Genomic DNA, 14,769 nt, shown 5'->3' with positions numbered 1-14,769 from the left:
ACAAAAATGAAAGTATGAACTAGCATTCACCCTTCAGTTTATCATGATGGTGGATCAAAGCAACAGGTACTGCAATTCTAAATTGTACTGAGAAGCAAATCCCACTAAAAGGTGCTTAGACATTTGGAGCTGTGTGAGCAGAGAGTACCCAGCAGCTCATCAATAAAGCACATGCACAGTACGGCAGGGGGCGATTACACACAACATCTACTGTGAGTGGGGGGGGTGTACCAGCGGGGCAGTATGTGTGTGGAGGGCAGGGTCGGGGGTCTCCAGCAATGGCCTCTTCGCAGTAGAAGCCCGGTCTGCAGGGGATGCAGTAATCAGACCCCGGGTTGGGCTGGTACTCTCCAGTCGGACAGGGGTGTGCGTGAGCCGAGCCGGGGGGGCAGTGGTGGCCCTGAGGAGAGAGGTGGTGTCAGTATCATGCATAGTTATACTATATACAATATAGGGCATTCATGGGAATTTGAAGACATATGCTTTTAATGCCTGAAGAGGCCAGGGTATGGAATCAACAGAAGCCTGTAAAACCTCTGTTACCAGAGATACAAGGATAATGCGTTCTCCTGTAAGGGAGCAGTTTCCTGTCCAGATGATCCCCACACATGTTTGTGCTCTCTTAATGCCAGTGTAGCAGTATTATCTGTGCCATGCCATGGTCCCTTCATCTTTCAAACTCTGTATAACGTGAGCGCACACACACACACACACACACACACACACACACACACCCCTGTATTAGCCAGCTCTCACCTTTGGGCAGAGAAAGGCGTTGGGGCTGATGGCGGTAAATGCTGAAGGGCAATAGAACCCTGCAGAACAGTGGCCACTGGGCATGCTTAGACCCTCGCTGGCGCAGTAGTGACCAGCCGGGCAGGGCAGACAGCTTGCCAAGGAAGAACCACCTGCAAGGGACATAGCACACACAGGTGAAGGGCAGGGACAGAGTCATGGAGTTTCCATGCTTCGCTCTCTCCGTTTCGAGAGACCCACCTGTTGTGTTTTTGATGCTTCCCAGTGGACAGGGCACTGGTGTGAGAGTTGCCGCTGGGCAGTAGTGACCGAGAGGACAGGGTCCGTTCTTGGGAAACACGGCAGAGCCCTGTGGTACTGCATCAACCGCGCCCCCCTGGCAGTAATACCCAGGCAGGCATGGGCCTGGAGTGAGGAAATGAATCGGAAAATAATATACTTGCAATGCCTACTGATTAACGATAATCGTTAGCAAAATACCTGATCTGCAATAACATAACATCCTCCACTGTAACCATTTGCCAAGCATTTGGAACAATCTTAATATTGCTGTCCTTGTGCAGTGACCATTTATTGACATCTATTTTAACACATGTTCAGTACTTGTGCACCCACCGTCAGGCCCTGCGTTTGCCTCTCCCCTACAGTACAGTCCAGCTGGGCAGGACACACAAGCAGAGACAGACAGGGCTCCTTCCAGGCTGCTCAGTGTGCCTGCGGGGCAGGGAAGGGGCAGGGCAGTCTTCGGGGGGCAATAATAACCTGGGGACCCAAGGGAGAGAGAGGGAATTGATGACGTTACCCTCTTTTGCTGAACTTGGCATAAAATCAGAAGGAGAAATCAACAGCACAACACTGACTGCTTAGGGAGGTAGCTTTTAAATGAATCTGGCTTGGTTGCTACCAGTACTGGTTGCTACTTGTTGAAGTACATTCCTTGGTGGGTATAAGTCGTTTCATCTTACCTCTGGGGCAGATGCTGGGCTCCTCAGTGCTGGTGGAGTTGCACATGGTACCGGCAGGACAGGGAAGGCACACGCTGGCCCCTGGCATAGGGCTATAGGTGCCAGGCTCACAGGGCACCTCAATGCCAGCCCCGGCAGGACAGCGGAACCCACTGGGACACAGGTAACCGTGGAGACCATCAGTAGGACGGGTGGTAGCACTTCCTCCAAGACATACGTAGCTGAAGAAAATGCAGTACCGTTTAATGACGCTCACAGGACCAACAAAGAAAAACAAACTCTCATATCCTGGTAAAAGATGGTACCCATGGAAGATGTTTTCAGCTGGTGCTGCTCTCTCAATAGAACTCGTTGCAATTTTCAGTGAATCATTAAAAAGTACAAAATGGCAGGTCTGTGCTTGAATGCCACATAACTTTTTAAAACAGTGGATTCTGCATAATATTGTATTCGCAATCTTTCTACATCATGACGAGTGGGATGGAATGAGTTACCCTGCATCACAAGGGGAGGGCTGGCTCTGGTGTGCCAGCCCAGGGCTGTGGCAGTGGTACCCAGGGGGGCACTGCTCACACTGGTCTGCTCCCTTCAGTCCCGGAGAGTTGGAGAAGGAGCCGGCAGGACAGGGCAGTGGGTATCCTGTACCAGCTGGGCAGAAATGACCGACCGGGCACACATTGTTACCAGCAAAGGAAATCCCATCAGATTTAACCTGGGAAGGATCAAAAAGAAAGATGTATGTAGACATATGTATGCAGCATAAAACAAATAAACACACAACGTCCCTGAAGTTTTTTAAGTTATAGTAAAATCTGATTTGTAAAACTGCACCCCCAATGAAACTGAATAAGTTTACCATGTATTCAGAGGAGTTCGGGCTGCTAGCTCCCACAGAACAGTAGAAACCAGCGTGGCAGGGTCCTGTGGGTTCGGAAAGGCCTGGGAATGCACAGTACATCCCTACACACAGAACAGGAAAACAGGATGAGATCAGCAAGCTTCCTTCTCCCGGTAACCTGGCAGTACCATTATTACCGGTAATAATGTAGCTATTCTGTTAATAGTGATTAAACAGGACTGGGTGTGAGAGAGATCCCCCCAACCCCACTGCATGTAAACCCCATCGTTTAGATTCCCATTTCCTCCCCAGCTTACCTGCAGGACAGGGCTGGCACTGGGCTGGGCTGCCGGCTCCTGTCTGGGGTCCGATGGTTCCTCTGGGGCAGGGTGACTTGGTGCCCGACTCGGTACCAGGAGGACAGAAATAACCCTGAGGGCACGGTTCGGGCTGCACCACTCCCGATTCTGTATAAGAGAGGAGCAAGAAACATCAATCGAGTGAGGGTCTCCCTGCCAGTCAGGTGCAAGCTGTTCCACAGGAAGCTACTGCGGTAATACATCAGGGTGTTGATTAGCTATAATGATGGAATCTGTCGGCATGAATTTGTACAACATCGCCATAGAAAAAAGCAAAAATATATATATATATTTTTTAAAGAACATTTGTCTCACCATTGGATGGGTGGCAGTAGAAGCCTGCCGGACAGACGTCACATGATCCCTGTTCCTCCCGTGGCTGGAAGGTTCCTATCCCACAAGGCTTTGGGGCAGCTGACCCTGCAGGACAGTAATGCCCCGGGGGACAGCGAGAGGCAGTCGGTCTGGATGAGATCTGCCCTGGGGGGCAGTAGAACCCTTCTGAGCACAGACCCCCTGGAGCAGCGTTGGCATCGCCTACATACATACATATATATATATATATATATAATGTACACTAAAAACTGTGTTGTTAAAACAGACACCTATGCAATCACTAATTTAATTTCCATAGTTATTTTTTTTTTTGCTACAGTCCTGTTATTTTTTATCAACCATTATATCATTTTTGTAATTTCTAATAATATTCTCTCTTTTTAAAAACCGTAACACCTTTTCGATTAAGTTTACCCTTACCCTGACAGAACAGCCCGGAGGGACACAGTCTGCAGTCAGTCGCTTGGCTGTTCCCGGCTGAAGAGCTGTATGTCCCAGCCTCACACGGGACGGGGGCGTCTGTGCCATTCGGGCAGTAAAACCCCCAGGGGCAGATCTTCTGGTCCGGTCTGCTGGATCCCAGATCGCAGTAATATCCTGCATAGCAGCTGCCTGCACAATGCAGAAGACATGAGCTGCTGTACCTGCCTACAATGCATGCTCTGTCACGCTCTATTTGGAATGGCTTTCCCACCTGCAACAGATCCTGCCTGGCAGTACTTCCCTCTGGGGCAAGCAGCGCCCGTGATCCCATCGCTGGGGTTCGGTACCCAGGCCCCTGCTGTACAGTAGAAGCCGGGAGCGCAGGGTCCGGTGGGCTGAACCAGACCTTCAGAACCACAGAAATAGCCGGCCGGGCAAGGAGAGCATTCAGCTGCAACCAGAACGGAGGTTATTCTTAAATCACAGAATAGACAGTTCCCACAAAGAAATGATGCAATTCACCTGACGTGAACAACTTTATTTGAATAGCTGTTACCGATGTCGGGGGGGTTTCGTAGCCTCTTCTCATTTCTTATGTTCTTAACTTCTTGTTTCTCAAAAATAAAAAATAACGGTGTGCCAAGGAAAACGAAGCATTTCAAATACCCCTGGAGCTCATACGAAACATGACCACACAACCTGATGGTTACCTGCGGAGGTCAGTCCCAGCTGCCTGCTGTGGGTTCCTCGGGGGCAGGGCTTCTGGGTGCCAAACTCTGTCTCTCTGGGGCAGAAGTGCCCGGCTGGGCAAGGCTGTGGGATCACCGCTCCCTGGGCATGCAAAGCCTGGGGTCTGCAGTAAAACCCAGGAGGACAGGGGTCGCACTGCCTTTGACCCTCCAGACCCTGATAAGAACCTGAAAACGGAAGGTAATAATGAGCATGGATTCTAACAGAGACCCGGTATGACAACACTGCAGACAAATGCACATTACCAGCAGGGCATGGCGTGCAGTCCCCCTTCGATCTCCCCCCGCTCTCTGCTCTGTACGTGCCAGTCGGGCAGGGCACAGGAAGGGCTGTCCCATTCGGACAAAAGTGTCCCGGGCTGCAGACACCCCCAAATTCTTTCAAAAAAGGAGTGGAACTCCGAGAGCCTTCCAGGCAATAAAAACCTAAAAAAAAAAATAGGATTTTAACCCATACAGATATTACTTCGAAAGCACCTTTATTGAGGATACCACAAGGGCTATCTATCAGATAAGTTTCAGTCCCAACCAGTTTAGATAATGCTATTAAGATAATTTACCTGCCAAACAGGGCCCGGAGACAGTTGGCTGTCCGGATTCAGTGCAGAAGTGCCCAGGTGAGCAGACCTGACACTGTGCAGAGTCCGAGAGCCCAGGCCTGTTACTGCAAGAAGCAATCTCAAATACAACAGCTGCAAACATTCAAATCAAAAGTGAAACTGAAGAAACATGTCTGGCAAACGTTGCAGCAAGTGTCTTAAAAAGAGGTTTCTTAGCTGTACTTGTGTATAAAACAACACTGCGGGTCACAGCTTCTCCCCATTGTTTTTAAACTCAGAATGATAATGATGCATGTCTAGCTGCAAAATCAAGTCTTTGTTTCACAGTACTTGTACCTGAAGGTTCCTGCAGGACAGGCATGCTCTGTGGCACTCCCTCTGGGGCAGTAGAAGCCCGCCCTGCACCTGTCTCCCATCACACCATCACCAGGGGCAGGAAAGGCAGACCCCCCTGTGCAATAGAACCCAGGGCTGCACTGCCCAGACGGCCTGGTGCTGCCTACAAACAAACAGCATGATTACTGCTATCAACACAAGGTGTTTTTTTTTTCTTTTCATTTTTTGCATGCACGCTTCCCTTGATAAAAAACTGTTTTTCATCCTTAAAGACAGAGAGACAAAGTAGTCCAGTAAAAATGCTATCTACCTGAACCCATGCAGTACATTCCAGGATCGCAGGGAGAGCAGTCAGACACCTTAGCCAAACCTGGGCGGTTTCCATAGCTACCAGGAGGACACAAGTACTGATTTGCTGATGTAGAGGCAGGTGGACAATAGGATCCCACTGGACAGGCAGCAGGATGGATGACACCTACAAAAAAAAAAAATTCTCTTATTTCACTTACAGATTTCACTTATTATTCTCATGCCAAAAACCTAATCAGGCTTATTAAACATAAGAACCTATTGCATTCAGCCACTGTGCAGCCATCTGAACTACAGTAAGTGGCCATATGCAGATAAAATCTGAAACGATACAGGATACAGGCACTAGGAATAAACAGTCACTTGTCCTCAGAAGCCCTGCAATGATTTGTCTTTTTGGGTACAGGTTATTCAGTTTCCCTTTATTCAGAAATGGGTTGTTCTCACCTGGACCCTGGCAGTAGAGCCCTGCTGGGCACTCTTCACAGGCAGACTGAGCCCAGCCAGCCTGGTAGGTGCCTGAAGGGCACCTCGTCTGATTGGAACTCCCCTGAAAGAAACAGTGTGCACTGAGTGCAGCACGCGGTGACAGTGCTGCCCTTAAAAAAAACAATCTTCCAATAACCGATTGCAAAGCAAAAACAAATCTGTTTAACAAACAGCACAGCTGTTTCAATCGTGCTTTGCTTCTTCGCTGAACTGAACTCACACAGTTGCCTAGCTGCAGACAATGGCAGAGTGATGGACTTCACTGACCTCGGTGCAGAAGTGTCCCGGGGAGCAGGGGTAATGCATTGGCCTGGATGAATTCTGGCAGCCCGGACAGTAGTAGCCAGGAGCACAAATGCCACTAGGAGCAGCCAGTCCATGCTGCCCACAGTAATGACCAGGGAGGCACGGCCTGCAGTCAGCTGATGTTGATCCACCAGGAAAGGCTGCAGGGAACAGTGTGCTGGTGAATTTCAAGTATGCACTACATATTGCATACAGTGGAAAGAGTGTGAAACATGATGCACAGATTCATGCTTGAAAATGTCTCCTACTTCAAAGCCTTATGCTGTACCCTTTGTGCTTGATTGAATTGCTTTCCTTAATGAAATTATTTATAGTTGTTTGACTTGGGGTTTTCTTTCCAGTTTTTATTTTGATGCACTACACAAATGAAATCCTTTTTCACAGAATGACTCACGATTGAAGGACCCTGGCGGGCAGGGCAATGGGTTAGGGGTACCCTGTGGGCAGTAATGTCCAGGGGGGCAGGGAGTGGGGTTAGGGACTGATGCCCCACCCCCACAGTAGAACCCGGCAGCACATGGTCCAGTAGGAAGAGAGAGGCAGGACCGGTGACAGAACTGGCCAAGGTCACATGGTACGGGCCAGGCGGAACCTTCAGGGCAATAGAATCCTGGAGGAAGAGGAATAAAAAAAAAACACGTTACAAACCAAGCTGTTACAAAAATTCTAATTCTAAAATTGCTCCTGTTCACAGCTGCAATACATTTCCCATGTCCGGTTCACACCTCCAGCTTGTTTTTTTGGAACGTATTCATAAACAATAAGACATATTTTTGAAATGTGGGATTGTACCTTTGGGACAAACACCTCCAGTGAAGTTAACGCAGCACACAGCGCTCTTTAGCAGCGTCTCTGAGCTGTTCAGAGAGGCTTTGATTGGGGGAACGGAGCACGGTTTGCTAGTCAGAGTCCAGTCCAGGCATGACCATCCCGGGGAGCAGCTCCCTGAAGGATCAGATCCACCCTCTCCATCACAGCAAGGACCAGCTGTTTACAAACATAACCACAATCTTAATGAAATCAAAGACAACAACGGTAATTTAGGCACATTTTTTAAAATATGTATTTATTAAACTGTTCTAGACGGTTCTAGACTGCTTTATGTATGTAATCAGAACAGACTTTAAAACAAACAAATTATTAATAATTCAGAAGTGGTTCACAGCAGGATAGCGTTACCTGAACACCAATCAAAACATGTCTGAGCTTTAGTCCTGTTGCTACTGCTACCATTTACACAGAAATTGTAAGCAGGGGTTCTGATCTTGCAGAAAACATCAAAGAGGCATGTGTTCTCAGTGGAGCCCTCTAGTGGTGTAGGAGTGACTGCACCACCTGTACAGTAATATCCAGCTAAACAGAGACCTGGAAAAAAAAAAAAAAAAGTTTTACTGATATTGTTACACAAATGGTAAAAAGCCTAGTAAAAGTGCAGTAAATCACTGTATTACTGTAGTTGATATATGGTAACATGAAACACCACAGTTAGTACTAATGTTTTAATTTAAGGACCAGTGTGTTTTTTATTCAGTCTGCCATAGTTTAGATCATTAAGATAGACACTAAATGATGACTGCTGGTATTACTATTGATTAAATGTCTTTAAAATAGATCCAGGTATACCCCTGCTGCATTAAGGCACTGAAATGTGTTGAAATGCCACCTGTTTCTTGGCTTGCCCCTTCCGAGCTACAGTATGCTCCAGGCGGGCACGGCAGACAATGCCTCTGCTCAGCGCGGTGGGTGGCTGGCTGGTAGGTACCCGCTGGGCACGGCACAGGCTGGCTGCTTCCTTCAGGGCAATAATGCCCACGTGGGCACACATCTCCAAAGGTTTGATTGACAGGACTGGATTCCTTCGATCCATGACTGCAGTAATAACCTTTATAAACACATCAGAGGTGCAAAACAAGCTTTAACAGAAACGCCAGAATAGTTAAGGGCCGCGGAGTGATAAATGCATTTAAAAATACCATTTTGATCACACTTGGTTATACAAAAGCCACTGCATCTTGCCTCATTCAGTAAGGTTACAAATGTATGCTTCAGTTTAAACTGCCACAGGGGTCCCATGTGGCCTGGGTCACTCACCCGCAGTGCAGGGTCCGGTGGGGGCGGTCAGCCCAGTCCTGTTACAGTGGAATCCCGGAGGACAGGGGGAGCAGCCCAGCTCTGACTGCAGACCGGCTGCATCACTCACACTGCCGAGGGGGCAGGGGGAAGGAGAGGAGCAGCCCTGCAGGCAGAACAAACCTGCAAAGACCAAAAAAAGATATGACGCTATCTATTCTGAGATGTTTAGCTCTACTTCTGTAGCACTGATAACAGCACGGGAGTCACCTGGGGGGCAGGGTCTGCAGGAGGACTGTCTGGATGCAGGTTGATAGGAGCCAGATGGGCAGGGCATAGGCTCTGCACTCCCCAAGGGGCAAGCATGTCCTGGTGGGCACTGATATGCTACAGCAAGTAAACAGAAAAACTTTATATGAAGTATGATATATTCAATTGCACCCAGCTTGCGTTTCACTCTAAGTTGTCAGTGGAAATGCAAAACGGAAAATGAGCATGTATTTATTTTTTTGCTTAAACAAGCAAATGACCTGGAAAAATATATAATGAGCAGTTATAGTACCAAAATATAGTATTGTGTTTACTGCAGACCAATGACAGATGCCTGGAACACCTACTTACAAAAATCGAAGCAAAACCACATTGCTTGGAGAAAAAGAACAAAGTTGCGTCTCAGAACCAATGTGACGTAGCTGGAAGACTTAGAGGGCATTGATAATGCATTAAGAAATAATTGATAGTAATTAAGGTCGGAAAAAGCCAGCAGGCTTACTGACAGCACAAAGGCACAGGCTGCCTTCAATACTGACTTCCTTGAGAATGCAGTCCCAGGAGAGAGCGACTTTATCATCGCTGTCCACTGGTGCTAAAGCTTCCTGACCCTTGCTCTCTGCTGGGCAATCCTGCTGAACTTTTCCCTTTCCCTTGCCGAACGTTCCCCTGCTCCTGCTGTTTTAATCTATATCAATCTGTTCTATATCTGGAGCCTCCGAGTAACTGCCTGGGTGATGCTTTTCAATTTCCTATTATTACCCTTTACCTGACTGCTCTCCAGTCACAGACCCCTCCGGACAAAACCAGCCTTCAGGACACAGGCTCTCTGGTGAACTTTGACCCCACCGTGAGCAGTAGGATCCGGGGACACACGACTGGCATTCCGTCTGCAACTGAGCTCCGAGTCTGGTCAAAAACGTGCCTGAAATAGTCAATGTAAAACCCCAGAACAGCCATGATAAACATGACGTGGTGTCCTAGTATTTATAACATCCACCTGAAGCTTGAATTAAATGATTGGTTTTAGGTGTGATTGTACCTGGAGGGCAGGGAGATGGCAAGGAGCTCCCTGCGGGGCAGAAGTGACCAGCAGGACAGATGTTTCCTGTGAACCCCTCTCTCGGGTTGAGGACAGTAGTTGACCTGTTTATATGGGAATACCCAGCACCACCAGAGGTCTCTGTATCTGCTCCACAGGAATAACCTAACACAAAAGCCAAGGGGTTTACTTTTACAGACATACTGCACAACCAGTACTGCACGCATTGTGTATTTGTTTATTTATTGTATTTAATTATGGGCAGGGCATTTTAGAAAACAAGGGAAGGATTGCATCTACCATTTATATTTAGTACTGACTCCGGGATAACCACAGGTAGGTTGTTGATGCAATACAGGGTGCTTCCTCCTGCACAGTGCTGTAAAATACAGCCATGGCTTGACCTCTATTATTAAAAAGGAATTTCTTTTAAACCTTTCAATCTTGGCACATTAAAAGGTGAAGTGATTTCATCCACGGTTTGCGTTTCTTTGCAGTGAAATCCGTTTTGCATGGTTGCTCAGCTACCTGTGGTATTGTCAGTAGGTGCTGGTGATTTTGCCCCCCCGGTGCAGTAGAATCCAGCACTGCAGCTTCCAGACGGGGCGGTCAGCCCTGGACCCTGACAGTACAGACCAGGAGGGCACAAGCGGCAGTCTGCTTCAGAACCAGCGCCTGCAACCAGGATCACATGTGTATATGTGGATCTGTGTAATGACCACCTACCACATTCATATGAAGTAATAATATCAAGTGACTTTGAGCATAGAGCAACAACCACGACAGACCTTAGTTAAAAGACATCTGATTTAAAAAATGCTTTGGTTTTTCAATTAACTTGACTCCCTGTAGTTGTCCCTATAGCTTTTGATCAGGTGAATGGGGGGTAATCTTTATTGATCTCAACTGGCCTTAGCACACCTGTAACAAGTTGGCATCCACACCAATAAAAATGCAAGGCAGCTGATCTAATCAATGTGATTCGTCAGCCTACCACAGTGTCCCTTGTCTTGGGACTCCAGACAGGGTGGCCCTAGCATAATCTCCCGCAGTCTGTTGATGTTTTACCCACTCTTCTCTTACCCTCCAAGGTGCTGAATGTCCCCGCAGGGCAGGGCAGCATGCGGGTGGTACCCTGGGGGCAGTAGAACCCAGGGGTGCAGATTCTTCCAGTAGAATCACCCAAGGGGTGTGGAGAGAACGCCCCCAGGAAGCACAGGAACCTGAAAGTCAAGAAATATGTTTTTCTGGATGTTTTTGTGGACATCGAAACACAGTATTAGAATGTGATTGCATATGGACTCTGGCGCTCTGTGATTCCTCACCCTGTCATGCACGCCCCCGTGGGTTGAGACAGCCCTGCAGAGCTGCAGTATTCTCCAGCTGGACAGGACACACACTCGCTGACATCAGAGAGGCCTGTCCGGTTATTAAAGGTTCCAGTGGGGCAAGGAGATTCTCTACCCAATGTTGTGCCTGAAAACGGATTATATTTAATAATAGTTAATTAATTTAAGACTCCGTTGATGTCACCTTCAGTTATTATTATTATTTACATATTTATTTGGCAGACGTCTTTATCCAAGGCGACTTACAGGTGTTACAGGGCAGTACAGGGTTACAATGCAATATTAGTATTTAAATAAAAGTACAGTTTATAGTACATTAATAAAAGTAAATACGTATAGAGATATCATCAACATAAAACATCAATAATGTACAATAGAGTTTATTAAAAGAATGTAAAAGAGATATAAAATGTAGATTCTTCAGTGACTGAACACACGGCAGAGCACCTTTGTGTAAGAATATCATTATATGGTATCTGTTGCAGGCAAGCTATTGCTATTACATGTGCACAGATAAAACCGTCATAAAAAAGTACCTGGAGGACAGTAGTGACCTTTCGGGCAGGGGGTGGGGTTCTGTGTCCCAACCAAGAGACCCGTCTCAGTCTGAATTGTACCAGCACAGGAAAACCCAGCAATACACGTCTTGCACAATGCCTGTGGGTTTGCAAATTTCATCTATAACGCTTCAGTAACCAAGCACACTGCAATTGGGTAAAGTAGATGCACGGCATAAGAGTCTAATTTAATGACTGATACACACTTACACCTCTTTCCAATACATTATACATATATAGCGCTGCGATTTTAAAACAGGTGCTCTTTATTGTTTGTAATCCAGCTCACCTGCCCATGCTGGTCCTGGTAGGTTCCTGGAGGGCAGGGGCTCTGCTGGGAGCTGCCCTGGGGACACATGTGTCCCGCCGTGCAGGTGTAGGAGGCTGGTCTGCTGGAGTTCTGGCCAGGGGGGCAGAAATACCCAGCCTGGCAGGAACCTGAGGGGGCAGACAGGCCCTGCCCGTCACAGGAGAACCCTGACAAGACAAGAGAAAGAAGAGCCACGGTGTGCATGCACAGTGCCCTTAGTTCAATACCAGCATACTAAACCAGGAGAATGAAAAAGAGACTGATACCTAATGTATTATTATAATAAAGAAATGCATATTACATTAATATTAATAATAAAAGAAGATTTATCATTTACTATCCTGTATAAATTTTGCAGTTTTACCTGGCTTTTCCCATGGCTATACAATGCTTCCCTATGCTTCACCATGCTTTCACTGTGCTGTATTACACTTTGCTGTGCTTTTGCTATGAGAAACTTAAACAAAGGACAGGGCTGAAATTAGAACTGGGCTGCACAACGTTGTTGCCGATTTACAAAACCATACGGTGTGTATTTTGGTTGAACTTGGCCGTGCAAACCTTGAGGACATGGCAGGCAGTCTGAGAGCGCGGTGTTCTTAGTGGTGTTGCTATAGTGACCTGGTGGACAGGGCTGTGGGACTGCTGACCCCTCTGAGCAGTAATGACCCCTTGGACACAGGTCTCCAGTGATCCCGTTGCTAGGGTGGGGGGTCAGCGCCCCACCCACACAGTAGTGGCCAGCAGCACACTGCCCACTGGCTCTGGGGAGACCTGGCGATGCACAGTGGAGTCCTGCCAATGCAAAATAGTAATGCCAGATCATTCCTAGAAATGTTCAAACATGATCATATAAATCATATATAGATTTCTCCACATCAGGGGAAAAAGAATAAAAAAACACTTGCAAACGTTCGGAAAGCCCTTTAGTTAGAAACACAGGCACACTGTGCCTCTGCAGAGTTCGTTTAATTGTGAAAAACACAAATACTGGATCATCTTTTTAATGAATCTCCCCCTCAAGTAGACAAACACTTTGGCTAATGCCTTTATCCTTTGAAGTTATGGACTTAAAGGACCATATAGAGATTTACTCACTGCCCATATAAAATGGAGCTGAACCAAGAAACGTGTTTTCAAGGACACAAGATGTTTATGGATATATCCTATGAGAACCAATTGGGATGACATGGGTGCACAATGATACATGTGGTTGCTGTGACACTCTACAGTGTGTGTAGAGGGAGATCACACTCATACAATGGGCATTTCACACACCTGGGTCACAAGGAATACAGTCCTGTACGCTGGCTCCTCGGGAGAATGGGTTGTAGGTGCCTGCAGGGCAAGGAAACTGATTCCAGGAGGAGGTTCCTGTTGGGCAGTAATGACCTGGAGCACATTCTGTACCAGCATAGGAAGAGCTGCTCACGGGGCAGTAGTACCTGTGTAAAAACAGCGAATCACATACAGTCACCATTAATAATTCTCATATCCTGTCTGCTTGGTTTTGCAAAACCCCAAGCATCTTTTTAAATTATTACTGGTGCAATATTTATTTTTTAATTGTAAGAGCTGGCTTTTTTAGTACGGTGTACATGTATAGGCTGCTGGGTTACAGACTGTAATTGTAAGGACTACCAACGAAGTGTGCATGCACTGTAAAGTGATTGCAGTGTGGCGGTCAGTTCATTGGACTCAGATAAGTACCCTTCCACACAGGGGCTGCAGCTTGCCTGCCCCTCCACTGCACAGTACGTCCCCCCTGGACAGGGCTGGGGAGCAGCAGAGGCCTTGGGGCAAAAATGACCTGGAGGGAAGAAGCAGACAAAACACACAATGAGCGACGATTCAAAACCCTTAGAAAACACTTTATTGATGCTAATTATATAGTAACATGTGTTAGGAAGTCATTATAATATGAGGTAACAACATGTACACAATGCAATACAAATACTTAAATTTGACCATATTTACTGTGGGGCTCGCAGGGTCCCCATAACCCCACACTAAACAGCCCTGAATAGCATTACGTCACTATAGACACTAAGAGGGCTACAGCTGTGTTAACATCTTATTTGCATGTAGACCATATACTTCTATAAGTTGAAATATGCACACTGTACAGTACATCTGAATGCATGTGGCTCATGTATCTCACACAGTATGCTTGCGAGTTGTGGGGTGGAAAGTAGCTTGATTGGGTCACCTGTTGGGCATGGACCACCTCTGCCGTCTTTGATTGGACTGTTTGGAACTGTGGCTCCTTGGGAACAGTAGAATCCTTCCCAGCATTCCCCTGTTGGAGCAGTGAGCCCAGCTGAACCACAGAAATGACCAGGAAGGCATGGGATACAGCCGTCCTGTATCAAACAGCATCACACAAGATGCTCTTAGAAAAGCGCATCTTTGTCATTGGTCTTTTATTACTAATTTATCTATTCATCCATCCAAAAAAATATCTCTTTTTACCAGTGTAAGAAAATGTGATGCAATGCTGTAGTATCTCCTCATACTGTACCTCTGATGTTTGCTTGGTCAGGTTGCTGAAGGTGCCCACTGGGCATGGCTGGGGGGTGGCTGTACCTCGGGGACAGAAGTGACCCACTGGACAAGGTCCAGCCTGCCCTGAATAAAGCAATCATTGGGTGTTTAAAGTTATGGATTAAATTAAGCATACAGTCTCCTAAGATATATAAACCATCAGCACATCCAATCACAAGCCAGAATTCAAGAACAAGTCTG

At 47.0% G+C, this 14,769-nt stretch overlaps 1 protein-coding gene across 1 annotated transcript in view; it reads right to left on the bottom strand.

The window, feature by feature from the left end:
* Positions 1-14,769, bottom strand: part of LOC117397123 (zonadhesin) — a 44,171-nt gene that overhangs the window by 12,649 nt on the left and 16,753 nt on the right. Inside the window, exons 33-61 of the mRNA XM_059009491.1 lie at positions 14,546-14,652; positions 14,234-14,387; positions 13,735-13,834; positions 13,303-13,469; positions 12,586-12,819; positions 12,004-12,191; positions 11,694-11,814; positions 11,134-11,191; positions 10,892-11,031; positions 8,518-8,679; positions 8,090-8,295; positions 6,863-7,036; positions 6,079-6,181; positions 5,633-5,797; positions 5,323-5,485; positions 4,987-5,090; positions 4,673-4,852; positions 4,388-4,594; positions 3,949-4,128; positions 3,675-3,866; positions 3,234-3,455; positions 2,877-3,026; positions 2,578-2,681; positions 2,216-2,433; positions 1,722-1,942; positions 1,372-1,518; positions 997-1,161; positions 757-908; positions 232-400 (exon numbers count right to left, since the gene is read on the bottom strand). Coding sequence (XP_058865474.1) covers positions 232-400; positions 757-908; positions 997-1,161; positions 1,372-1,518; positions 1,722-1,942; positions 2,216-2,433; positions 2,578-2,681; positions 2,877-3,026; positions 3,234-3,455; positions 3,675-3,866; positions 3,949-4,128; positions 4,388-4,594; positions 4,673-4,852; positions 4,987-5,090; positions 5,323-5,485; positions 5,633-5,797; positions 6,079-6,181; positions 6,863-7,036; positions 8,090-8,295; positions 8,518-8,679; positions 10,892-11,031; positions 11,134-11,191; positions 11,694-11,814; positions 12,004-12,191; positions 12,586-12,819; positions 13,303-13,469; positions 13,735-13,834; positions 14,234-14,387; positions 14,546-14,652 — 4,653 coding nt within the window. The remainder of the gene's footprint in view (positions 1-231; positions 401-756; positions 909-996; positions 1,162-1,371; positions 1,519-1,721; positions 1,943-2,215; positions 2,434-2,577; positions 2,682-2,876; positions 3,027-3,233; positions 3,456-3,674; positions 3,867-3,948; positions 4,129-4,387; positions 4,595-4,672; positions 4,853-4,986; positions 5,091-5,322; positions 5,486-5,632; positions 5,798-6,078; positions 6,182-6,862; positions 7,037-8,089; positions 8,296-8,517; positions 8,680-10,891; positions 11,032-11,133; positions 11,192-11,693; positions 11,815-12,003; positions 12,192-12,585; positions 12,820-13,302; positions 13,470-13,734; positions 13,835-14,233; positions 14,388-14,545; positions 14,653-14,769) is intronic.

Source organism: Acipenser ruthenus, chromosome 39 (assembly GCF_902713425.1).
Source record: "Acipenser ruthenus chromosome 39, fAciRut3.2 maternal haplotype, whole genome shotgun sequence".
In the NCBI taxonomy this organism is placed as follows: Eukaryota; Metazoa; Chordata; class Actinopteri; order Acipenseriformes; family Acipenseridae; genus Acipenser; species Acipenser ruthenus.
This window is presented reverse-complemented; position numbering and strand designations above follow the sequence as displayed.